Source organism: Nycticebus coucang, chromosome 9 (genome assembly GCF_027406575.1).
Source record: "Nycticebus coucang isolate mNycCou1 chromosome 9, mNycCou1.pri, whole genome shotgun sequence".
NCBI classification, from domain to species: Eukaryota; Metazoa; Chordata; class Mammalia; order Primates; family Lorisidae; genus Nycticebus; species Nycticebus coucang.
This window is the reverse complement of record NC_069788.1, coordinates 79839362-79864850: the sequence shown is the minus strand read 5'-3', so window position 1 is coordinate 79864850 and position 25489 is coordinate 79839362. Positions and strand designations below refer to the sequence as shown.

Here is a 25489-nt window from a genome sequence, read left to right as displayed (position 1 = left end):
TCCCCTTATTTGCTTGATTATAGTCACTGTCCCCTTGCATGCTTCTTTATGATGCTACTTTGGAGTGCACAGCTGGTGGTTGTAAAGATTTATTAACTTTCTCAGTAGCTAACACCACCATTTGGAAATCTAAAAGTTTCTTTTTTTCTTTCTTTCTTTTTTTTTTTTTTTTAAGAGACAGAGTCTTACTTTGTTGCCCTCGGTAGAGTGCTATGACATCACAGCTCACAGAAACCTCCAGCACTAGGGCTTAGGCAATTCTTTTGCCTCAGCCTCCTGAGTAGCTGGGACTACAGGCACCTGCCACAACGTCTGACTATTTTTTTGTTGCTATTTGGTCGGGACTGGGTTTGAACCTGCTACCCTCAGGTATATGGGCCAATGCCCTACTCACTGAGCCACAGGCATGGCCCCTAAAAGTAGTTTCTAAGACAGAAGTGCTCAACCTACAGCCTGCAGGCTGTATGCAGATTGTCTGAGGACTGTTTTGCTTATCTGTGGTGTCAGGTATCAGGAAAAGTATGATGAATCTTTTCTTTTGCTTATCAGCTTTCCTAGGATTTGTGTATTTAATGTATGGCTCAAGACAACTCTTATTCTTCCAATGTGCAACAGAAAAGAAAAAGGGTTGGCCACCCTTGTTCTAAGATGATTTTCCAGGTCCCACATTTCAGGGGATCTGCTGACCAAGGAACTGACTCAACTGGTCCTGTGACTCCTCTTCAACCGAGAATCTGGTCCTGCACCCCAGTGAATTGGGTCTGGGGCTCACCCACCCAGGGACTAATGGTTCTGCCTCAAACTCAGCCAATTAAGAGACCCTGAGTGCTCAATCCTCTGCCCACCAAACTGTCTTTAAAACCCCATATCTCCCAAATTTTCAGGGGGGAGGATTTGAGAAATTCCTCTCATCTCCCCACTTAGCACTATTTGCCATAAACTCTTTCTCTGCTATAGACCCTGCTGTCTCTATGTATTGGCTTCCTCATGGGCAGCAGGAAGATGAACCTGGTTGGGTGGCAACAAATTGGGGTTTATCCAGGATTGCCCTCATAGGCACCTGCCCACACTTGATGGTCTCTTACCAGTGGGGCAGACCTAGAGACATGCCCTAGTAGCTGCTCAGTTCTTTTGGACTAAGGGCCCTCTCAAGCACCATCCCTCCTGGTCAGACATTGTAGACCCATGGTGCTTGATCCTCTTTACAGTAGAGAAATGGTTTCTGGAACTAGAAGATGTCCTGGTGAGTATTTGAAGCATGCACAACACTCCCTTTCTTCTTTGGGTTGTTTGGCCTCTCTGGAAGTGTTTCGTCTCCTTCTTGGGTTTTGGTTGGCTTTTTTTCTGTATTAGAGGAAGAATCTTGTCTTGGGAAGACTTCTTTATGACTGGACAGAGCATAAGGGAGTCTGTCTAGAAAAATACTCTTAAGTTTCATCATTAAAAATTAATGGCCAAAAATAGATCCTTTAAAGACTTCTCAATTTAAAAAAAATAGATTTCAGAGATCTCTTATTCCAAAATATTCTCTCATTTATATTTATGAAAAGATCAGAACTAAAAGAAAATGTTATAATTTTGTGGCTAGCCTTAAAGTTTCTCTTGAAAAAAACAAAGAACAAATATCTGACCTAGACCAAAGGAAAATGCTTTGAATGGTATGGTAATAATGGCAGAAGCCAGTTTGCTTCATAGCCTACTGGTTAAAGTTCTCAGCAGCTTACATTTGATTCTTGGGTAGGGAATGAGCTTGTTTTGGTGTGGCATTTATATAGCTTACACAGTTTCATTGACCCTCTTTTCTTCAGCACACACCTGTACTTTGTGGGGATGTATGGAGTTTTCAGACATTTTTGTATGAATATTCAGCTAAGAAGCTGAGACCCTAGAAAATAACGCTAGGCAGACATGTGGGGCATATCAGGTTTATGGCTAGTGAAATTCTCCTTTCTTTGAGCCATTTTTGTGACTTTTTGGATTTCATAAAAACTATTTTTCACCTCCTTGGAGAAAGTTCTTTTTTCCTTGATTATTTTATTTTATTTTACTTTGTTTTATTTATTTATTTAGACAGCGTTTCACTATGTTGCCCTTGATAGAGTGCTGTAGTGTCATAGCTTACAGCAACCTCAAACTCTTGGGCTTAAGCGATTCTCTTGCCTCGGCCTCCCAAGTAGCTGGGACTGTAGGCACCTGCCATGATGCCTAGCTATTTTTTTGTTGCAGTTATCATTGTTGTTTAGCTGGCCTGGGCTGGGTTTGAACCTGCCAGCCTCCGTGCATGTGGCCGGTGCCACAACCACTGTGCTACTAGTGCTGAGCCAATTTCTTGATTAATTAAAAACTTTGGTTACATCTTACTGGTTTCACTTAGAAGAGTTCTTTAGTTAAAATGTTTGAAAGCACAAATTTCATGTGTTTGTCATGACTAGAGTTGGCTGTTTACTTTCATCCTTCTGTACTCTTTGCTTGGTTAAACCCTGTTAAAATCAATTTGTCAGAAGTGGATTCTGAAATAGAGTTTCTAGAAGCCCCCAGAGCACCATAGGCATAAGCAAAGTACCTGCCAGGGTTGTGCCCATTATTGTGGCTCATGGGTAAGTTCTCTCTCAGATTCTGAAGCTCCACAGATTTGTGTTTTAAGCTCTACGAGTTTGAGCAAATTCTCAGTCCTAGTTGGTTTAAAAGTTAAGAGAGAACCTGTACTGAGTTTGGAATCAGATTAGATCTACGATCAGATTAGATTTGATTATTAAGCGGTTTAGCAATCCTCCTGCCTCAGTCTCCCAAAGTACTGGGATTGCAGGTGGCACTTAATTGGATATCTGGAAACTCTTTCATAAAGGAAATTTATACGTAGGTCATTACAAAAGTTTTGAGATACACAAAAATAAAGAAACATAATATTCGCAAGGATGGAAACAAATGACTCCCTCCCAGCAACACTGTTAGCCAAGCAAATTGAAAGTTGCATGGGTGACTCAGAAAGGACTCTGTCAACTGTTTCTTGGAGTAAAATAATGGACCTAACAGTCTATATCAAACTTTCATAGTGACCTATGTATCTGTAAAAAAGGAAATTTCTGTTTATAAGACTATCTGAGAGGGAATACTTGAGTCACCAGGAACTCTTAACATTATTCTAAGTTTACATGACAAATAATACCTTGGTTCAGGGTACTTTTCCTGGTCATCTTGTCTTGATTGTAACTTTACATATAACCTTTTCCTCCCTTTGGTATGAGCAAATGATGGTACAATATTTAGGCCTCAAGTTTTAGCTCTGTACTTACAAAATACAAGTTTTCTGCCCTGTTTCACCTAAAATCATCATTTTAGAAGTCAAATCATTGCCTAGTTACTAACAATTGCTGCTTAGGGCAATAAAATAGCCAATTAAAAAAGATATTCTGAATGAATATATATATATATGGATGGATATATATATTCAAAAGATGACAAAAGTTCTGGTCTGTTTGTTTGTGTGTCTATGTCATGTGTATATAATATTTCATTACCAAAATATGCAAAAGAGCTCTAATATTAAAAAAAGTGCTTAAATCAAATAATTTTTATGAAAGCAGGAAAGAACTCAAATGCCTTTTCATTCATGTTATGTGGGTAATCATAGATAAATAAAACTAGTTTTTAAATTGCTATTAAAGATCAGATGTTTTAAGGTTATACATCTGCTGCTTCTGTAATATTTTTAAACTTAGTTGCATTTGACTGTAAGCTTATATTTCTGGTTTTGAGCCTCTAGATTCTAGGGTCTGGCTGAGTGGCCATGTTCTCAGTGCCTAGACCAGCACCTATAAGGCACAATCTAGCCCATGGGCCTCTTCTCCCCTCTCAACCCCCCGACTGCCACCCCAGTTTTGACCTGGGGATATTCTGGGAAGAATTTGATTCTCCAAGGCATCCTGTTTTCTATCTTGAACTTTCCACCTGGTAAATGAATTGAGAACATCTTTGATGTGGCTGTGTGAGACCTAGGAGGACCAGGAAAGACATTAGAGATGGTGCCTATGTTGTGGTTTCAAAACTCTTTTCGGTAATTTAAAAATCTTAAAGTCATGTTAAATGAAGTTAAAGAGGATAATCATAAAATGTTAGAGTCATTTGTGAGACAAAATACTGAAACATTAATTGTTAAATATAAGTTGAAGTTTGTATACCTTGACATCTTATTTGTATGTGATATAACAAACTAAATATATTTAATTTTTAAGTAATTGGCCTAAAAAGAATCAAAGATTTTATGCATTATCAAGATAACATCACTGTTGTTTTATTAGGATTTTTGACTAACTAAACAAACTATATACAACTTTCTGTATTGCTTTTGGAGTCTTTTCGATGACTGTCAATCTTGCTTAAATGATCATTATTTTATAGCAACTTGTGATTCTATTTGAAAAAAATTTACAAACCTTTGATATCTGGCAAACTGTCCAAAATCAAAATCCTACATCCAGTCTTTTTGACCTCAAACTAGCTTTTTAAATATTGGGGCTACTGAAAATCTAAAAGAGACATATTAGGCTTATTTGATATATTAAAACTATACAGGAAACATTGCCAAATATGAAATGGTGTTTAATTTTCTTTGGGTTATGTTTGTATATATGTGTTATTAATAAGTGTTTTAATATTGTAAAATATTGATGTCTCAGTGTATGTTATCAGTAATGATTATAGTTATTATGTTAAATTGTGATATGCCACACAAAAAAAAACTTTGTCAGTTGTCTCTTTAACAATTCCAAAACTTTTGTCATCCATAGGCAGTTATTATTTTATTTTGATTCTTACCAAAAAATTTGTTTTTTTAAACAACTCCAAAGTTTGCTTCTTCAAGCAAAGTCATGGAAAGGACTGACAAGTTCTCTTGAATACAGATTTCTGATAACTTTTGAGATTATATGCCATTAGACCAAAACAAAGCAAACTTCTAGGACTTTAATTAAAACTGATGTTTCTACGAGTATTGCTAACTTAACCTCAAACAGAACAGAAATCAGTCACATAGGACAAAACTGATTTTAATGACTTTTTATTTGAAATGGTACTGATTCTTTTTGTTTTGTTTTCTGTAACTCAAGAAAACCTTCTTCCTTCTTTTGAGCTATTGATAGCTTACAACAAAGTATACCAGGAGTGCCCCCCAAATGTATACACATTTTAAGAGATGTTATCAATATATTACTTTGGAAAGTTGAATTACCATAGCGATGTGTATTATGATGTTTGCTGAAAAGATGGTGTTAATCAAATGAATGCTAGTATCACCGTGTGACAGGCTGGGCAGTCAAAGAAAATGGTGGAAGCACAATTGTCCTTTGAAGAGTGCATGACTACATTGGAGTGGTATTTGAAATCTGAGAACACTGTGGAAATACAACAGTGGAATCATGAGTGTGCAACAGAACCTCCAAGGTGCTTCACAGTTGCACTCATTTGTGATAAGTTTGAGACTCATGGTACTGTGGGTGCTGTGGGTGCTGTGGGTGATGTACACAAGGGAAGATCCAGGAGGTCCTCGCCCAGCAGCCAGTCCTGCTATGGTATTGGAACAGTTTGAACACTCACCACAGAAGTCTATCAAACATTGTGCACATGAAACAGTTAGCAGAACAAGCATATGACACATTCTTCAAACAGCAAAATGGAAAGTTTCATCCCACCATTAGTATACGCACTAAGACGGGAGAGCTTACTTCAATGAGAATTTGCCAGGACAATGGCTAGGGCAAAGAGATACCCATGCTAAGTCTCCCCACATTCTCCTGACTTACACAACCTCAAAGGATGTGGTGTACCTTAGAAAACCGGCTATAGTAGAAGTACTTCAGGAGGAAATTAAAACAGCAGACGGAAAGATAAAGTAGACATTTTGGTCAACGTTGCTCAAGCAGTAATTTGCTGTAATCAGAAGTGTCTGAACGCTGATGGTAACTTTTTGAGCACCTTTTGTAATTGCAGAAGTCAAAGGTGACTTGCATTCATCTTTTGTTATTGGTCTATATTGAGTATTACAATTTTAATACAGTTTTGTCCTTTCTTAAAATGTGTATACATTTTTTGGCACCCCGTGTACTTTTGTAAGCAAAATTTAGGAGCATTTATTTATCTATTTGATTTCTACAGAATTTGAAAAATATTTTTAAGTTAATCTTAATTATAGCAATGTAGTTATTTACATAAGTTCAATAAGAACTGTATTCATCTATAATGAGAAAATACTAGTTATTTTACCAAGGCTTTAACTAGAATGGCATATTTTCAGAAGTACCCAGACTCCATTAAGGAATTAAGGTTGACTTTATAAGGCTGATTTAAAAAACCATTGAAAAACTGGCCAGCTACCTTATCAATAACATTTCCTGATCTGTGGTCCAGGAATCCCAAGTTTTGTTGGCACGTCCAGAAAAGAGACATTTACCCAATACATACAGGTAGCTGATGGCACAGATATACCCTTGGCTTGACTTGAGAGGTTTTCAAGTGTAACCTGAGATTCCTTATGAAAAAGTTCTAGCAAAACCAAGTTAAAAAAAAAGAAAAACCGGATGCTGCAGTGAGGAGGTGGCTCTTCCTGTGTTGTGTGTGACAGTGTGAGTGAGAGCAACCGGGTGTGTGTGTGTGGAGGGGGGAAGGGAGTTCTCAGCTTCTGGTTGCAGATGACTTCCCTCTCCCCTCCCCTCCCCTCCCCGTCACTGCTGTAGTGGCCGCTCCCTGGGCCACAGGAAATGAGCCATAAGGATGACATCCATGACATTGAGGTGGAGAGCAACGCTGACAAACGGCTCATCCTCATGCCCTGAAATGAAGACGCAGGGACCACGTTAAAGCCAGCGTTCACAGTTTGTGGGAGAGACGGCATCCCGGCCCAAAGCCTACCACGGCCACGGAGCGTAGCAGCACGTGCGGAGGACCCGCTGGCTCTCCACCCACGCCGGCAGGGTACTGCCCAGCTGGAGCGGCAGGACGCTCTGCTGCAGCCCCGAGGCCGTGCACTGCAGAGGGCGAGGTCAAGTGCCCAAAGCAGACCAGCTACCCTCGTCAGACAGCAGCCTGTACACCAGCGCCAAGGGCAGCGCGGTCTCTGCCTCGGATAGGGGCTGGGACTCCAGCTCGGAGTCGGAGCCCGAAGAGCCCAAACGGGAAGAAACTCCGGATGGAGGTCGCTAAGCCCCTCGGGGCAAACCAGCAATAAATCCGTCTCCATCGTCCCATCCTCCTTTCAGCTCATAATCTCTGCATTTTCCTCTTTCTCCCTTTCTAAAAAAATACTTATTTTTACGCAGAAGCTCTTGGACAACAGCTCTCGTTCTCTTTCCCCCTTTCCACCTTTTTTTTTTTTTTTTTTTTTTTTTAATGTATTCCCTTCAGGGAATCTCTGTCCCCACCAGGAATGTTTAAACCAAACAGCCCAATGTGGCAGCTTTTTCTGTGGAGGACAGAGGGCCGGCCCTCTGAGCACAGAGCGTCCTGCCCCCACCAGCTCCTCCAGGCCGCTGGGCAGGTGTCTGGAGGATGCCTGCCCCGCCCCACCTGTCCCTCTCGCCCACGCTCCCTCTGTTAGATGGACTTTGTGAATCTGTGAACTGCTGTACTTTGAGAAGACAACCGCACTGGAGTAATCAGATTTACCCCTTCTCCTTTTTTGAAGGATTTTTTTTTCTTGTCTTTTTCAAAAAAGCTATTTATCCCATCCTCCTTTCAGCTCATAATGTATTTTAAAAGACCAGATCCCTATTAAAAGACCAGATCCCTCAAGACGTTTGTGGTGTATAAGGACCGTGGGGAGAGATTTGCAGCGCAGTCTTTGGCGTGTTTCATTCCTGCTTCTCAGCCAGCTGGGTAAGCCGGCAGCGCCAGGCTGACAGAGGGACCTGTGATACTCCAGGGGTGTGTATGGGAGACGGTGGCAGTGACATAGCAGCCTCCCAGGGTGTGGTTATTTGGGGGTGGGACAGGGAGGGAGTATGGAGTGGGGTAGAGGTATTGAGGGCCAGTGATGATGTTTTGATATTTACTTTATGCTACTGAAATTTGAATCTGAGTGAATTATCCCTATGCTGACGATGTTGATATCACAAAGCAACAGATTCATAAAGCAATGATCAAATCTTCCTTTCTTTTCGTGTATATTTCTAAGAAATGGAGACTACTGATTATGTATGTAAATACCAAGAGCGATATACCTGGATACACCCACACGCCAATGCAGACTCTTCCTTGCCCTGGAACCTGTCTCCATTGTCTGATCCAGCCCTGGCTCTGGCTGTTGTCAACATATCCCAGGAAGGGTTTTGCGTGTGTAGGCCACATTTCTTGTCGTTGTCCTACTGTCCCCAGCATTTGCTGATTTCTAATGTATACTCTGGAGTCTTGGTCCATGTTTGATTCCATTCCATGAAAATAAGAAGTATGTTGTACATCCTGCCAAAGAATTGTCTTGCAAGTTAAGTCTTCCCTTTTTACTATAAGATTATAAATAAAAACTAATTTTATCCTTAAAAAAAGGGGGAAATACCTACATGGCTAGAAATTACTTTTACTGCACTTTCTGCAAATAATCGAGCCAAGTATAATGAGAATAAAGTTTATTTTGGTTAATAAATTGACCCTACCGTGATTTGCCTTTAATAAAAATAAAGAATTGGAGAGCAAAAGGTAAGGCTCAGAAATAAGGAACTAGGGTTAATCTACATTAGATTCTAGGTTTGTCTGCAGTGCCAGCTCTTGGAATGAGAGCCATAGCTGTTTAATGAAATGATCTGTTCAGACAACTAAGAGCCTGGCTAAAGATATAGAATGATATATTCAGATTTGCTCCAATTTGAGTTTTTCCTCTGCTTCTTCGTCCTAAGACATTGGGTTTAATATGTAAAACCTTTTAATTTCAAAGTGGGGACTGAAAGGATTTAGTAATATTTATCCCCAAATATATTTCTATGACATAGTTTGGGCTGGCTGGCACATAAGTATGTGTACTCCTAGATAGTCAGGCAGTGCTGTATTTCCTGTTGGCCACAGAAGAGGGAATCTGTACATTATTGAACACTACCTACCATACCTCTGAAAAAGTTAAAATTCAAATAGAAAAATTTCCCAACAAGCTGTGTGGCTACAATGGGGCTCTCCATGACTCATACCAAATCGGTTTTCAAGAATATTCATTTGGATTACCCAGAACTTCAGATCAGTTCTACAGGGGCTCTTGAAGCTGAGTATTATGTATCTTGCAGTCCACAGTTCACTTAATTACTGTGCTAAAGCTGGAAATAAGAGTAGCAATGTTCTTGTCATGTAAACCTTAGACTTGAAACCTAGCACTCGTAAATATTTGCACATGACTGCCAAATGGTTTCAATGTTTTTGCCCTGGGCACCTCCCTGGCTATGTCCTGTGCCAGGCTGAAGAAGCCAGAGTGGTTGTCAGTCCTTTCTCTTCTCCACACCTCAGGAATGAAGTTGGGTAAAGGCCTGGGGGAGGGCATTGAAACCATCCTTACAGATTGATGAATGAGTAAAGGCAAGAACTAGAGTAAGAGCCCAAAATTTTGTGAAGGAACAGGCTTAGCTAAAAATTATAATGATAACCAGCCACTGTCTCTTTGTTTGCTTTTGTATGGTTGCTACTCTGGAGTGCACAGCTGGTGGCTGTAAGGATTTCTTGAGTTTCTCCGTAGATAATACCAGCATTTGGAAACCTAAAAGTGGTTTCTAAGATATCTTCTAGGTCCTGCCTTCCAGTAGACTGACTGACCCACTGACACTGACAACCCAGACCAAGGAACGTACTCAACTGCACTTGTGACTCCCCTACCCAAGAACCTGGTCCAGTGAACTGACTCACTCACACAGGCTGGTTGCTGAGGGACTGATGGTTCTGCACTGAACTCAGCCAATTGACAGATCCTGATTGCCTAATCCTCTACCCAGCAAACTGTCTTTAAAAATTTTATCTCCCCAATTCTCAGGGAGGCAGATTTGAGAAATTTCTCCCATCTCCCCACTTAGCGCAATGTGGAATAAACTCTCTTCTATAAACCCTTCTGTCTCTGGGTATTGCCTTCCTTTTGGGCAGCGGCCAGATAAACCTGGCAGCAAAAAAAAAAAGGTCAGGAGCTCCCTTGTTCTACCCAGCCCCTACTTTTAGGGCAGAGGCTGTACCTTAGCATGGCATATTGAGAATACTGGGGCTATAATATCCCCTGGCACTAGCTCCTTTGTAAGGTTGATGTTTTGAATGAGTACTCTCAATGGCTCTCTAATAGAGGTAAAAAGGTATGTTATTATGTTGACCTGAATTTCCTTGACTATCAGAGGGTTGAACAACTTTTCATGTTCTTCTTACTTGTAGTTAACCATCCATGTAATGATATTTGTAGCTCTAAGTACCATTTTAGAAAATGAATTCATGGCTGGGCGTGGTGCCAGTAATCCTAGCCCTCTGGAATGCCAAGGCAGGTGGATTTCCTGAGCTCAGGACTTGGAGACCAGCCTGAGCAAGGATGAGACCCCATCTCTACTAAAAATAGAAAAACTAACTGGGTGTTGTGTCACGCACCTATAGTGCTTGGGAGGCTGAGGCAAGAGAATCACCTATGCCCAGGAGTTGGAGATTGCTGTGAGCTGTGACATCATGGCACTCTACCCAGGGCAACAGAGTGAGACTCTGTCTCAAAAAAATAAAAAAAGTCATTTAATGTCATGTAAAAGATGCTGGTTTATTATTGAATATTAATAAGTATAACTGATGTAAAGGTTCTAAGAAATTAAGCCAAATGAAGCTGATTTATACTGCAGTATAGGTAAAATAATCAGATGTACTGTATCCATTCTAATCAAGCAGACCTACTAGTCACCAAAGGGCAAGTGTAGTGGAATTACCAACAAGGGGAGGTTTTGTCAAGAAGTACTTGCCTACACCTTTCCATGCGTCTATTTTTTATCTGTCTAGTCAAGTCGGTCTCTTCAGATGAGAAAACAGAGGCAAATTATTAAATGTTTGGTAACATAATGATTTGGGATCACGATGTGTCACCGAGTGTACCAATAGCCTGTTCTCCTCCCTGTCTGAGGAAAGGGGCAATGTGAGCTGTACACGGACGCGAATCTGCGACTCCAGCACAGAGTGCTTGGCACAGGCCTGGCCCCTGGTGGGCGCCCTGTACTTGTTCTTTCCCTAACGCTGCGCCGCCTGCCTGTTGCAATTCGGATTCTCCCTCCCCACCCCAGACGGGCTCTGCAGTGATTGAGGACTGGAGCCTCAGAAAGCATTTGGTTCAAACTCCCTGCAGTAGAGGCGACCCAGGGTTTTCCTCTGCAGCCAACGTTTGGGGTAGGCGAGTCCTGCCGCAGGTCGCGGCCCCAGGGCGGCACTGCCACGGCCGGCTGGCCATTCCGCGCCGGGCTCGAGCCGGAGCAAGGGCGAGCGCGGTCCCAGGGCCGGAGCAGTCGGATTGCTCGGGCCGTTACCGGTCCGTGCAGTCAGGGCCGCCTCCACGCTCCTCCATGGCTGTGAAGAGGAAACTGTATTGCTTATGGACCTTAGGTCTGTGTCTGGTAGCCAGTAAATCGTCCAAAATCCCGTCCATCACCGACCCAAGGTTTATAGACCAATGTGTCAGGGCTCACAACGAATGGCGTAGCGATGTCAACCCCCCTGCCGCAGACATGAAATACATGGTGAGAAAGCACCCGCCGGGCTCTTAGATCTCTGGTTCATCCTAAGGTACCTGGACCACATCTTAATGGTCTTATTCACGCTATTTCAGTCTGGACTTTATGCATGGATTTTACTTACAAAATGACACTTTGGCTGGATTGTGTCCTCCAAGGTAGTACTAGAAGTGAAGGAGAAAGGAAACCTGAAGCTGTGGTTGCCTAGGACTTAGTGCCAGGCAGGAGAAAGAATGCGTGGGGGTGAGGGCGGAAGGCGGGTGGGGTGGTGTTTGGAAGTTGTTTGGTTTTCTGGCACTAAGGTTTATACGCACAGGGTTGTTGATCCTCGCTCCCCTCCCCTACTTTTTGACTAGCGCTTCCCATCCCGTGCAACTAAGATACTAGATATCAAAGAAATAGCACAGGTTAGAGATTCTCTTGTTTTCTTATTTTTATATCATAAGAACCCAAAGTTAAAACACTCTTGTGGTGTTCATCTGGGGAAAAAGAAAAGCTCTACAAAGATGTGAATAATTAAATCAGTACTTGAACAATATCAGACGATAAAGCAAAAGAGTTTTATTAAAGAATAAGCATAAAGAGCACTGCGTTATTAAAATAATCCATAGGATTTACAAATTTTTTTTTTTTTTTTGGCCAGGGCTGGGTTTGAACCCACCACCTCCAGCATATGGGACTGGCGCCCTACTCCTTGAGCCACAGGCACCACCCTTGGATTTACAAAATTTTTAACAAATTCTTGACTGTGAATTGTATTACTGGAAATTTCTGTTGCATTGTAACTTTTTCTTGCTTCTAAAGACATCATTATGAATATAAATTTTGATAGTTTTAGGGCCACGTGGATGTAGGCGCATTGTAACTCATATCTATTTCAACTTTCTTCCTTTCTACCTGACAGAAAATAAAATGGAATTATAAAATTCCAACTCAGCCACTAAAATAAGTTTAGAATTGCGCTATTTGACTGTATGGGAAAATGATATTTTGGGAGGAAAGGAGTTTCCAACAGGTTAAAAAATAAAACAAAAATAAACTTACTTCTTTAATGCAGAGGTGTTAAAATATTTTAATATTTATTTTAAATTAAATATTAATATTAAATCAAATATTTAAATCAAATAAAATTTAAATTAAATATTAAAATATTAATAATTTTAAAATATCTATAAATATTAAAATATTTTAACATACTTATAAATATTTATATTTATAGATATCTATACAAGGTAGATTTTCAGACAAGAAATGTTAAATATTTATAATATTTATTAAATATTAAAATATTTTAATATATTTTATATTATAAAAATTATGATAATTTTTAATATATTTAATTTATTGATATTGAATATAAATATCAATATATTTAAAATATGTTGATACCTTAATCTTTTCAACAGCTTATCAGGGTCCAAGGCATGAATGAACTAGAAATAAATTTTATTGTATTTTTTTTTTTTTTTTTGAGACAGAATCTTACTATATTGCCCTCGTTAGACAGCTGTGGCATCACAGCTGACAGCAACCTCAGACTCTTGGGATTAAGTAATCTTCCTGCCTCAGCCTCCCAAGTAGCTGAAACTACAGGCGCCTGCCACAATGCCTGGCTTTTTTTTTTTTCCTCGTTATTTTTATCATTGTTGTTTAAGTAGGCCCTGGCCAGCTTAAACAACACCAGCCCTGGTGCATGTGGCCAGTGCAGTAACCACTAAGTTCTGGGCGCCGAACCTAGAAATAAATTTTTTTTTTTTGGTTTTTGGCCGGGGCTAGGTTTGAACCCACCACCTCCGGCATATGGGACCGGTGCCCTACTCCTTGAGCCACAGGCACCACCCTAGAAATAAATTTTAAACTGAATTCATAAATTCTGATATTAGTAGTGATGCTGGTGACCTATTTTGAAAGAATTTTATTGCATATTGTATGATAAAACAGTAATTGTGGGGTGATGTATAATAATTTTTTCCCATATTTCTTTTATAGTATTGGCTACTTAAAAATGTAATAATATATTGTGGGGTTTATAATGAAGTAGAAGCAAAATATATTACGATCAAAACACAAAGATGAAGTAAGGGGTAAATAGAATTATTCTGTTGAAAGCTCCTGGAGAAGTTAAGAATGCACAATTTAGAATGAACTAAAAGATAAAAAGAGATAGACCTAAAAATTAAATAAGTAGAATACTAAAAATGTCCTTGATTCATTTTTGTAAGAAAGTCAGGAACAAGGAATAAAAGAACAAAGGACTGAAGGGATAAACAGAAAATAGCAAATGGCAGACTAAAAGTTTACCATGTTAGAATTATATTAAACATGAGTAGCTAAACCCTTCAGTTAAAAGTAGAGCTTATCAAACTGGATTAATGGTTTTTGTAACAGAAATAGGTCATACACAGGATCAAAGTAAAAGAATGGAAAAATATATTATGCTAACTCTAAATAATTAAGGTAGAATAGCTATATTTATATCTGACAAGGTAGATTTTCAGACAAGAAGTATCACCAGAAATAAAGTTAAAAATCAAGATCTATACTTCCAATTCAAGAAGTTTAAAGCAAAAGTAAAAAAGATGAACAAAATTTATTAGAAAAGAAAGCATGTACGATAGAGAACAAAATAATGTCAAAGGTTGTTTTTGAAATTATATATTAATAAAATTGATATTCTAGCAGCAAAAAAAAAAAAAATTAATGAAGGTCTACTGCCAGCAGTTAAAGGAGGCACGCCTGGGCCTCCCAGCTGGCCAGGTCCCAAGTCCTTCCCTGGCTTCTCCGACGCCCACACCTAGGGGCTGCTCCGCTTGCGGCCTGCTGGCCTGGGGGCGGCCCGTGAGTCTGGGCTCCCTGCGGGGCAAGGTGCTTCTCTTGCAGAACGGGCGTCTCTCTGACGTACCCCCAAGAACAAGCTGCTGCGGCGCCTTGGGTCCTGAAGCCAGGTGGTGCTCGGCATCACGTGCAACTAGTATGCGCATCAGGAGAACACCAAGAAAGAACGGAGTCTGAATTCCCTCATGTACCCTCATCTGGCGGTGGGTTGCAGCCCAACTTCACTCCTTCCAGAAAAAAAGTACAAGGTGAATGGTGCCAAGGCGCACTCGCTCTTTGCCTTTCTGCGGAAAGCCGCTGCGCTCACGACTGACCCCAAGTTCATCACCTGGTCACCGCCGTGCCACGACGACACTGCGTGGAACACTGAGAAGGTCCTGGTGGACCTGATGGTGTGCGCATGTGTGGGCATACACGTCGCTTTCCCATCCACTTGGAAGCCCTGCTGTCCTGGGGGTCCCTCCTACACTGGCTACCTGGCAGTGGCAGCGCTGCTGTCTGGGTGAGTTTGTCCGTGGTGGTGTGAGCTCTAAACCTGCGTGGAGCAGCACCCGATGACCAGAAAATCCCCCGAGATGGGAAGATGGGCGCTGCTTCTGTTCATCCCAGCTTCCCTCTGCCAGACCTGGCGAGTGTTCTAATAAAGTGCTGCGTGTGAGCAGGAAAAAAACAAAAACAGAAACAAAAAAACCTCGGAAATGAACTTTAGGAATGGAAAAGGAAATATTACTTAACAAAACCATCTATGATTCAGTGGCTAGAGGATATATGAAAACCTTTATACCAGTAAATTTGACAGCATAGATATAAATGGACGAATTTCTCGAAAAACAAATTTTTTTTAATTTATTTTTTTCTTCTTTTCTTTCTTTTTTCTTTCCTTTCCTTTCTTTTCTTTTTCTTTTTCTTTTCTTTTCTTCTCCCACTTTGTCGTCCTTAGTAGAGCATCCTGGAGTCATAGCTCACGGCAACCTCAAACTCTTGGGCTCAAGCGATTCTCTTGCCTCAGCCTCCTAAGTACCTGGAACTACAGGTGCCCGCCACAATGCTCCGCTATTTTCAGACATGGAGTCTTAGCTCTTGTTCAGGTTGATCTCCAACTAGTGAGCTCAGGCAATCCACCTGCCTCACCTCCCAGAATGCTGGGATTATAGGTGTGAGCCATCCACCTGGCCCATGAGAAACAGAACTTTATAAAAACTGACATTGTATTTGTGATATTTTGCTTATTGAAGGATGACTAAAGACTAAGTGCATAAAATTCATTAGTTTTAATGTACAACAGTTTTTAAAGTATGTATACATCAGTGAAACTACTATCTGAGATGCCATGTTTTTTATCACTTAGAGTCTCATAAATGTTACATTCTATACTACATCTTTTATAAATATAAAATAAAATATTGAATTTGATCTAATAAAATTTGCTGTTTTTATATTTTTGATTTATAATTTACATTATTTTTCCTCTGTTGAATCTTATGTCTTGTACAAATTAAAAAATACTGGATTAGAGACAGATTTTTAACCTAACATAAAATTTTTAATAGGGATATTTAACTAATTCATGACTGTAAATGCTCATATATACCTTCATCAATCTGAATACTCTTATACCAGTTCCATAAATTTAAATTATAATTTCAAATATTCTTACACAGAAAATCCAGACTTGATGGCTTTACTGGTCAATTCTAAGGGAAAGACAATACTAATCTAATACAAATCCCTTCACAAAATTAAAAATGGGAACCTTTTGGAATTTGGTTTATGAGTCCAGTTTTACCGTGATACCAAAGCTAGGCAGAATGTTACAAGATTAGAAAATTATAGGCCAATGTAGATATAAAAATGTTCAACTAAATAACAAATAACTGATTGACTCCAACAATCTATATAAAGAATAATATGAGATTTATCTTAGGAATAAAAGTTGGGTTATGATTTGAAAATTAACTATCATGATCAAGATCATAATTAGAAATATCATAAAGGGAAAACCCGCAGATCATGAAGAAACTGTGAAATCTTTGATTTAGGTTTCAGTCATTATAATTGCTGTTGATAATTTTCCACAATTAATAGGTTAAATGAGAAAAATGTATGATCACTTCAACGTATTCAGGACAACTATTTGATCAAACTCAACCTCAATTCATTAAAAAAAAAAAAACCCAGGAAACTATAAGAAGAGAATTACTTCATTACTTTGGTATAATGTGCTGTTTCAATGAACTATTACTGTATAAGAAACCATCCACCATAACTCAGTGGCATATAACAAGAAATAGTTTAAGTTCACACAGAAGTGTCTCTACTTAACAATACAGGTCTGTAGGTATTTTCACTGTGGCTTTTTTAAAAAATTCATTTACAATTTAGTAGCTCTTCCAGTGTTTCAGAATGATACAGGGTTTCACCAACTAACATGAATGGGTCAGAAGGCGGACTTAGAATATACTGAACAAGTATCTTGATTGAATCAGCCTATTGGTGTAGTTTTTTTCTTTCTCTCTCTCTGTCTTTTTTTTTTTTTTTTTGTCTATTGATAAGTAGAGTCATCAGTCTTCCATCCAGGCCATCTTGCAGTTCAAGGTGTGGGGGGCCTCTAAATGTCCTTAAAGTTGGAGAGGAATAAACCACAGATAGGATAGTTACACTATCGCATACTGGTTATTTGTTATGGCACGAAAGAGACAGTGGGCTAGAAAGAGTCCCATCAGCTGGAAGGGAGAGACTCCGAAGGAAATTCCTGCAATGACTCCCATTTCTGACTCTATAATGATTATCACCTTTATAAAACAACCTCATTATTTACTTTATCTGTGTCTCTCTGCGGAGAATAATTTTCAAGTTTATAGCAACTCTTGGGAAATCCTTTTTCTGAGTAATAATTAGTAGCTATGCAATCTCTATAATTGGAGACACCACAACAATGCAAGGTATTTTGGATCTTGTCTATTGCAATGCTTCTTTAATCTCCTATAGAGTTATATTGCTTCAAAGTTTTCTCATGATTATTCTTTTTTTTTTTTTATTTGGATTGTCACTCATTTTTTTTTTCAGATATACATTTTTCTTTTTTTATTTATTTTTTTATTGTTGGGGATCCATTGAGGTTACAATAAGCCAGGTTACACTGATTGCAATTGTTAGGTAAAGTCCCTCTTGCAATCATGTCTTGCCCCCATAAAGTGTGACACACACCAAGGCCCCACTCCCCTCCCTCCGTCCCTCTTTCTGCTTTTCCTCCCCCCCATAATCTTAATTGTCATTAATTGTCCTCATATCAAAATTGAGCACATAGGATTCATGCTTCTCCATTCTTGTGATGCTTTACTAAGAATAATGTCTTCCACTTCCATCCAGGTTAATACAAAGGATGTGAAGTCTCCATTTTTTTTAATAGCTGAATAGTATTCCATGGTGTACATATACAACAGCTTGTTAATCCATTCCTGGGTTGGTGGGCATTTCGACTGTTTCCACATTTTGGCGATTGTAAATTGAGCTGCAGTAAACAGTCTAGTACAAGTGTCCTTAGGATAAAAGGATTTTTTTCCCTCTGGGTAGATGCCCAGTAATGGGATTGCAGGATCAAATGGGAGGTCTAGCTTGAGTGCTTTGAGGTTTCTCCATATTACCTTCCAGAAAGGTTGTAGTAGTTTGCAGTCCCACCAGCAGTGTAAAAGTGTTCCCTTCTCTCCACATCCACGCCAGCATTTGCAGTTTTGAGATTTTGTGATGTGGGCCATTCTCACTGGGGTTAGATGATATCTCAGGGTTTTTTTGATTTGCATTTCTCTAATATATAGAGATGATGAACATTTTTTCATGTGTTTGTTAGCCATTCATCTGTCTTCTTTAGAGAAGGTTCTATTCATGTCTCTTGCCCATTGATATATGGGATTGTTGGCTTTTTTCATGTGGATTAATTTGAGTTCTCTATAGATCCTAGTTATCAAGCTTTTGTCTGATTGAAAATATGCAAATATCCTTTCCCATTGTGTAGGTTGTCTCTTTGCTTTGGTTATTGTCTCCTTAGCTGTACAGAAGCTTTTCAGTTTAATGAAGTCCCATTTGTTTATTTTTGTTGTTGTTGCAATTGCCATGGCAGTCTTCTTCATGAAGTATTTCCCCAGACCAATATCTTTCAGTGTTTTCCCTATGCTTTCTTTGAGGATTTTTATTGTTTCATGCCTTAAATTTAAGTCCTTTATCCATTTTGAATCAATTTTTGTGAGTGGGGTAAGGTGTGGGTCCAGTTTCAGTCTTTTACATGTAGACATCTACTTCTCCCAACACCATTTATTGAATAGGGAGTCTTTCCCCCAAGGTATGTTCTTGTTTGGTTTATCGAAGATTAGGTGGTTGTAAGATGTTAGTTTCATTTCTTGGTTTTCAATTCTATTCCAAGTGTCTATGTCTCTGTTTTTGTGCCAGTACCATGCTGTCTTGACCACTACGGCTTTGTAGTACAGACTAAAATCTGGTATGTTGATGCCCCCAGCTTTATTTTTATTACTAAGAACTGCCTTAGATATACGTGGTTCTTTCCAGTTCCATACAAAACGCAGAATCATTTTCTCCAAATCTTGAAAGTATGATGTTGGTATTTTGATAGGAATTGCATTGAATAGGTAGATTGCTTTGGGAAGTATAGACATTTTAACAATGTTGATTCTTCCAATCCATTGAGCATGGTATGTTCTTCCATTTGTTAATATCCTCTGCTATTTCCTTTCTGAGGATTTCATAATTTTCTTTATAGAGGTCCTTCACCTCCTTCATTAGGTATATTCCTAGGTATTTCATTTTCTTTGAAACTATGGTGAAGGGAGTTGTGTCCTTAATTAGCTTCTCATCTTGACTGTTATTGGTGTATACAAAGGCTACTGACTTGTGGACATTGATTTTATATCCTGAGACATTACTGTATTTTTTGATGACTTCTAGGAGTCTTGTGGTTGAGTCTTCAGGGTTCTCTAAGTATAAGATCATGTCATCAGCAAAGAGGGAGAGTTTGACCTCCTCTGCTCCCATTTGGATTCCCTTTATTTCCTTGTCTTGCCTAATTGCATTGGCTAGAACTTCCAGCACTATGTTGAATAGTAAAGGTGACAGAGGACAGCCTTGTCTGGTTCCTGTTCTAAGAGGAAAAGCTTTCAGTTTTACTCCATTCAGTAAAATATTAACTGTGGGTTTGTCATAGATAGCTTGAATCAGTTTTAGAAATGTGCCACCTATGCCTATACTCTTCAGTGTTCTAATTAGAAAAGGATGCTGGATTTTATCAAATGCTTTTTCTGCATCTATTGAGAGGATCATGTGATCTTTATTTTTGCCTCTGTTAATATGGTGGATAACGTTTATGGACTTGCATATGTTAAACCAGCCTTGCATCCCTGGGATGAAGCCTACTTGATCATGATGAATGACTTTTTTGATGATAAGCTGTAATCTATTGGCTAGGATTTTGTTGAGAATTTTTGCATCTGTATTCGTGAGTGAGATTGGTCTGGAATTCTCCTTTTTGTTTGCGTCTTTACCTGGTTTTGGTATCAGGGTGATGTTTGCTTCACAGAATGTGTTGGGGAGGATTCCTTCTTCCTCAATTTTTTGGAATAATTTCTGCAGTATGGGAATAAGCTCTTCCTTGAAGGTTTGATAGAATTCTGGTGTGAAGCCGTCTGGACAAGGGCATATTTTGTTTGGAAGATTTTTTTATTGTTTCTTTGATCTCAGTGCTTGAAATTGGTCTGTTCAGGAGCTCTATTTCTTCCTGGGTAAGTCTAGGGAGAGGATGTGATTCCAAATATTGATCCATTTCCTTCACATTGTCAAATTTCTGGGCATAGAGTTTCTGGTAGTATTCAGAGATGATCTCTTGTATCTCTGTGGGATCAGTTGTTATTTCCCCTTTATCATTTCTGATTGAGGTTACTAGAGATTTTACTTTTCTATCTCTTGTTAGTACGGCCAATGGTTTATCTATTTTATTTATTTTTTCAAAAAACCAACTCCTTGTTTCATTAATTTTCTGAATGATTCTTTTGTTTTCAATTTCATTGATCTCTGATTTGATTTTGGATATTTCTTTTCTTCTACTGAGTTTAGGCTTAGATTGTTCTTCTTTTTCCAATTCCATAAGATGGCTTATGAGATTGTTGATGCGCTCTCTTTCTGTTTTTCGAATGTAGGCATCTAAAGCGATGAATTTTCCTCTCAAAACTGCTTTTGCAGTATCCCACAGGTTTTGGTAGCTTGTGTGTTCATTGTGTTATGCTCAAGGAAGTTAATGATTTCCTATTTTATTTCTTCCTTCACCCATCTGTTATTCAACAGAAGATTGTTTAATTTCTGTCGGTGTCGCTCGGCCGCCGACCAGCAGGGACGAACACACCAACGCAGACAGCTTTCAGCAGGTTTCTTATCGGGGGCAAGCAGCTTGTCCGGGGAGAGCAGGATGGAAAAGCCCCTAACCTTGTCCGGGGAGAGCAGGATGAAAAAGCTCTCTCTCTAACCTTGTCCGGGGAGAGCAGGATGGAAAAGCTCTAACCTTGTCCGGGGAGAGCAGGATGGAAAAACCCTCTCTAACCTTGTTTACAGCACTCTGTATATATACTCTAGGACACATCCTGTTATTGCAGTTTCTTGACCTAGATATCTCTCCAATGACCGCAAAGGGCAAGGGCGGCAAGGTTGTTGCCAGGGCGCAGCCTGCAAGCAGGTTTCCTAAAGTATGCCTCCGCCATCCTGTTTTTGTGCCTGATCGATACATTGTATAAGGGCCCTCCACAAATTTCCATGCCTTTGGGTGGGGTGGAGCGTTTTTGTTGGAGTTGAGTTCCAGCTTTAGTGCCTTATGGTCTAAGAAGATACAAGGTAAAATTTCAATTCTTTTGATTCTGTTGATATTTGTTTTGTGTCCCAGGATATGATCAATTTTGGAGAATGTTCCATGGGATGATGAGAAGAATGAATATTCTTTATCTTTGGGATGGAGTCTTCTATATGCGTCTATCAAGCACAGTTTTTCTAGGGTCTCATTTAAATCTCTTATATCTTTGTTTATTTTCTGTTTAGAGGCTCTGTCCAGCTCTGTAAGAGAAGTGTTAAAGTCCCCTGTTATTATGGTATTATCAGATATCATATTGCTCAGACTGAGTAAGGTCTGTTTCAAGAATCTGGGAGCATTTAAATTGGGTGCATAAATATTTAGAATTGAAACATCTTCTTGTTGTATTTTTCCCTTGACCAATATAAAGTGACCATCTTTGTCTTTTTTCACTTTAGTTGCTTTATCCACATGAATCTGAAAATAAGATCGCAACTCCTCTTTTCTTCTGAATGCCATTTGCCTGAAAAATTGTCTTCCAACCCTTGACTTGGAGCTTTAATTTGTCTTTTGAAGCCAAGTGTGTTTCTTGCAGACAGCAAATGGATGGCTTGTGTTTTTTAATCCAGTCAGCCAGTTTGTGTCTCTTCAGTGGGGAATTCAAGCCTTAAGATTTATTGAGATAATTGATAAGTGTGGTAGTATTCTATTCATCTTATTTTGTGAGAGTCCATTGCTTACTTTAATCTTTTGCATCATTGTGGAGGTTAGGTTCTGTCCTTTAATTTCTGAGTTCTTACTTTGCTGCTGATCCATTGTGGTGGTCAGTGTGCAGAACAGGTTGAAGTATTTCCTGTAGAGCTGGTCTTGTTGTGGCAAATTTCCTCAATGTTTGTATATCCATAAATGATTTGATTTCTCCGTCAATTTTTAAGCTTAGCTTAGCAGGTTCCAGAATTCTGGGCTGGAAATTGTTCTGTTTAAGTAGATTAAAGGTAGATGACCATTGTCTTCTTGCTTGGAAAGGTTCATTAGAGAAGTCTGTGGTCACTCTGATGGATTTGCCCCTGTAGGTCAACTGGCGCTTACTCCTGGCAGCTTGCAGAATCTTTTCCTTTGTCTTGACTTTGGACAGGTTCATCACAATGTGTCCTGGAGAAGCTTGGTTAGAGTTGAGGCGACCTGGGGTCCGATATCCCTCTGAAAGCAGTGTGTCAGAATCTTTGGTGATATTTGGGAAATTTTCTTTTATAATATTCTCTAGTATGGCTTCCATTCCTCTGGGGCATTCTTCTTCCCCTTCTGGGATTCCTATAACTCGTATGTTGGAATGCTTCATAAAGTCCCATAATTCTGACAGTGAATGTTCTGCTTTCCCTCTCTTGTTTTCTGCCTCTTTTACTATCTGAGTTATCTCAAGAAATTTGTCCTCTATCTCTGAAATTCTTTCTTCTGCATGGTCTAACCTGTTGCTGATACTTTCCATTGCATCTTTTTCCCTAATTGACTGCTTCAGTTCCTTCAGCTCCACTATATCCTTTCTATATTCTTCATATCATTCATCTCTTACTTGATTCTGTTTTTGTATTTCCTTTTGGTTATTTTCCACTTTATTAGCAGTTTCCTTCATTGTTTCCATCATTTCCTTCATTGTTTTCATCATCTGTATTCTAAATTCCCTTTCTGTCATTCCTAACATTTCTTTATAGGTGGAATCCTCTGCAGTAGCTACCTCATGGTCCCTTGGCGGGGTTGTTCTGGACTGGTTCTTCATGTTGCCTGGAGTTTTCTGCTGATTCTTCCTCATGAGTGATTTCTTTTATCTGTTTCCTTGCCCTAATTTTCCTTTCACTTCCTCTTGCTCTTGAAGTTCTCGTGCCTGTGGACTAAGGGTTAGATGAGTCCTTTTGGTACAGGACCAGAAGGGTGAGAAGGTTGAAGAGCAAGAAAGGGATGAAAGAAAGGAGGACCGAGTGAAAAGAAAAAAAAATAGAAAAAGGAGAGGGGGTGGGTAAAAGGAATATTGACAAAAAGAAGAGAGGCACAGAAAGAGGGAGACAGAGCAATATAGATGTACAGTAGGGTACTTTGATACAACCTTTAAAAAAAACCACCTTCTGGGGGTGCCCAGTTGGGTGGGTCTTTTGAGGTCAGCAGCTCTTTGCTAACCTGATCATGCACAGTACCCCACCTCCACCATGTAGAGAGGAAAGACAAAAATGCTATAAATCAAACCAAAACAAGCAAACAGAAAACTTTATGGGATAAAATTGGGTGAAAAACCAAATAATAGTGGTAGAAACACTATCAAATATGAAGTTCTAGTTATTAAAAAAGGCAGCAATGGGAAATTATAATTAAACTAGAAAAATTGAGTAGGAAAAATGATCTGTTCAGAAAAGGTTGAAATTAAAAAACAAAACAACATCAAAATAAACAAAAAGACAACCAAAACAAAAAAACACAAAAACAAAACAAAAAAACAGAAAAAACAAAACACAACCAAAAACAAAGCAGTATGTATATGTTGTTGAATATTGTCCGGGCAACACGTGGTCTTCTGGGATATCAGACACAGTTCTGATTCGACTGGAGGCTGCTGATTTCTCAAACCCCAGCAGGTAGACACCCTAAATCTCTCTTCAGCCCACTTAAAAGGCACTTTGAACTTGTAAACTTGCTGAGCAGAAGCTTTCCCAGGAAAGTGCTTGTCACTGGCATCACTGCTGAAGTGGCTATCCACTTACCCAGTGTGCCAAAACTGGTCTCACTCTACCCCTGAGGGTTAGGGCTGCAAGGCGGCTCAGACCCCACCCTTAGGCTACTCGGTCACTGGGTTACCGGCTCCCACCCGATTCTAGCTCTGCGACCCTGAGGGCGGAGCTTGCCTGGGCAGATCGCTCACAATGGCTCCCTGTGACCCACAGCCAAACAGTATTAGCTCCGTCTGGCTCAGTGGCTCAGACTAGGACCCTAGACAACGGCCAAAGTTCTCCGCATTCCCACTCAGGCTCTCCCCAAGGCAGTTCTACTGAGTGCCAAGTCCAAAGACACCAAAACAGTTCACAGGTAAGGCCTTTCCGGTTTGCCGTCTTGCTGCTACTGAACTTACAGTTGCGGGTGGGGTTAGACCGATTGAACACACGCGACCACTTTCCGGTTTTCCACTGTTTTAGTCCTCCTCTTGGGGTCCAGAAGTCTCTCGCTGACTCTCTGTATCCTCACAGGGGTGATGATAGGCAGATCCCACCAGCCAGAGATGCCTGGAGTCCTATCTCCCCGGACTCATGGTGCCCAGATGCAAGGAAGCTGTTACTCGGCCGCCATCTTGCTCTCCTCTCCCTCTCATGATTATTCTTAAAGCTGTTGATAATCTCATGTCTGAATACCAATCCTACAATGGCAGTGACCAGTTTGACCAAAAGAATGAGAGTCAGAAATATGGCATGTAATTTTAGCATCCAAGCAGAAGCGTGGCAGACAGCAAAACAAACAAAGGTACCCAAAAGAATAATGACAGTGTCAGTGCCAACGAGCATGAATGGGACATTGGTGGCCTCATTTAAAAAGGAAAAGTAGTTCTCCAGGCTTACCTTGCTTCAAATGCTAATGGCAAGAAAGGCAACAACAGTGATCCAAATGATGGAAGTGTAGATTAGGAGCATGCATGTGAAACAAGTAATAACTGATTTAGTCTGCATGACTAGTCCCAGACCCTGCACACCACTTCAGTGTGGCTTTTATCCTTCTTAGACCAGAAAGCTAACCAGGGCATTTTCTTTTCATGGCAAGACAGAAGTGTGTGAGAAAAAGTCCTATGGTTGGGTGACGCCTGTGGCTCAAAGAGTAAGTCACTGGCCCCATATACCGGGGGTGGTGGGTTCAAGCCCAGCCCCAGCCAAAACTGCAAAAAAAAAAAAAAAAAGAGAGAAAAAGTCCAATTGTTCAAGCACTATTTAAGGCTTTAGTCATGTTACATCTACTAAGAATCCACTGGTCCATCAATTCATATGGCCAAAGCCCATGGAAGAGTAGGAGAGGAGGAGTGTATACCCTCCCTGAGAAGGAGGTATGGGAGCACATGTTAATAGCGTCAATCTAATCTATCACAGGCATCTAT

The 25489-nt window shown here is 39.9% G+C and overlaps 1 protein-coding gene and 1 pseudogene across 2 annotated transcripts in view; one reads left to right on the top strand and one right to left on the bottom strand.

Annotated features, from left to right (window-relative positions):
- Nucleotides 1–11528: 11528 nt before the first annotated feature.
- GLIPR1L1 (GLIPR1 like 1) overlaps nt 11529–25489 on the top strand; it is a 49553-nt gene continuing 35592 nt past the window's right edge. For both annotated transcript variants that reach the window (XM_053602895.1, XM_053602894.1), the window contains exon 1: nt 11529–11702. In XM_053602895.1, the coding sequence (XP_053458870.1) occupies nt 11529–11702 (174 nt within the window). The remainder of the gene's footprint in view (nt 11703–25489) is intronic.
- On the bottom strand, nt 17186–24830 carry LOC128594254 (tetraspanin-6-like; annotated as a pseudogene).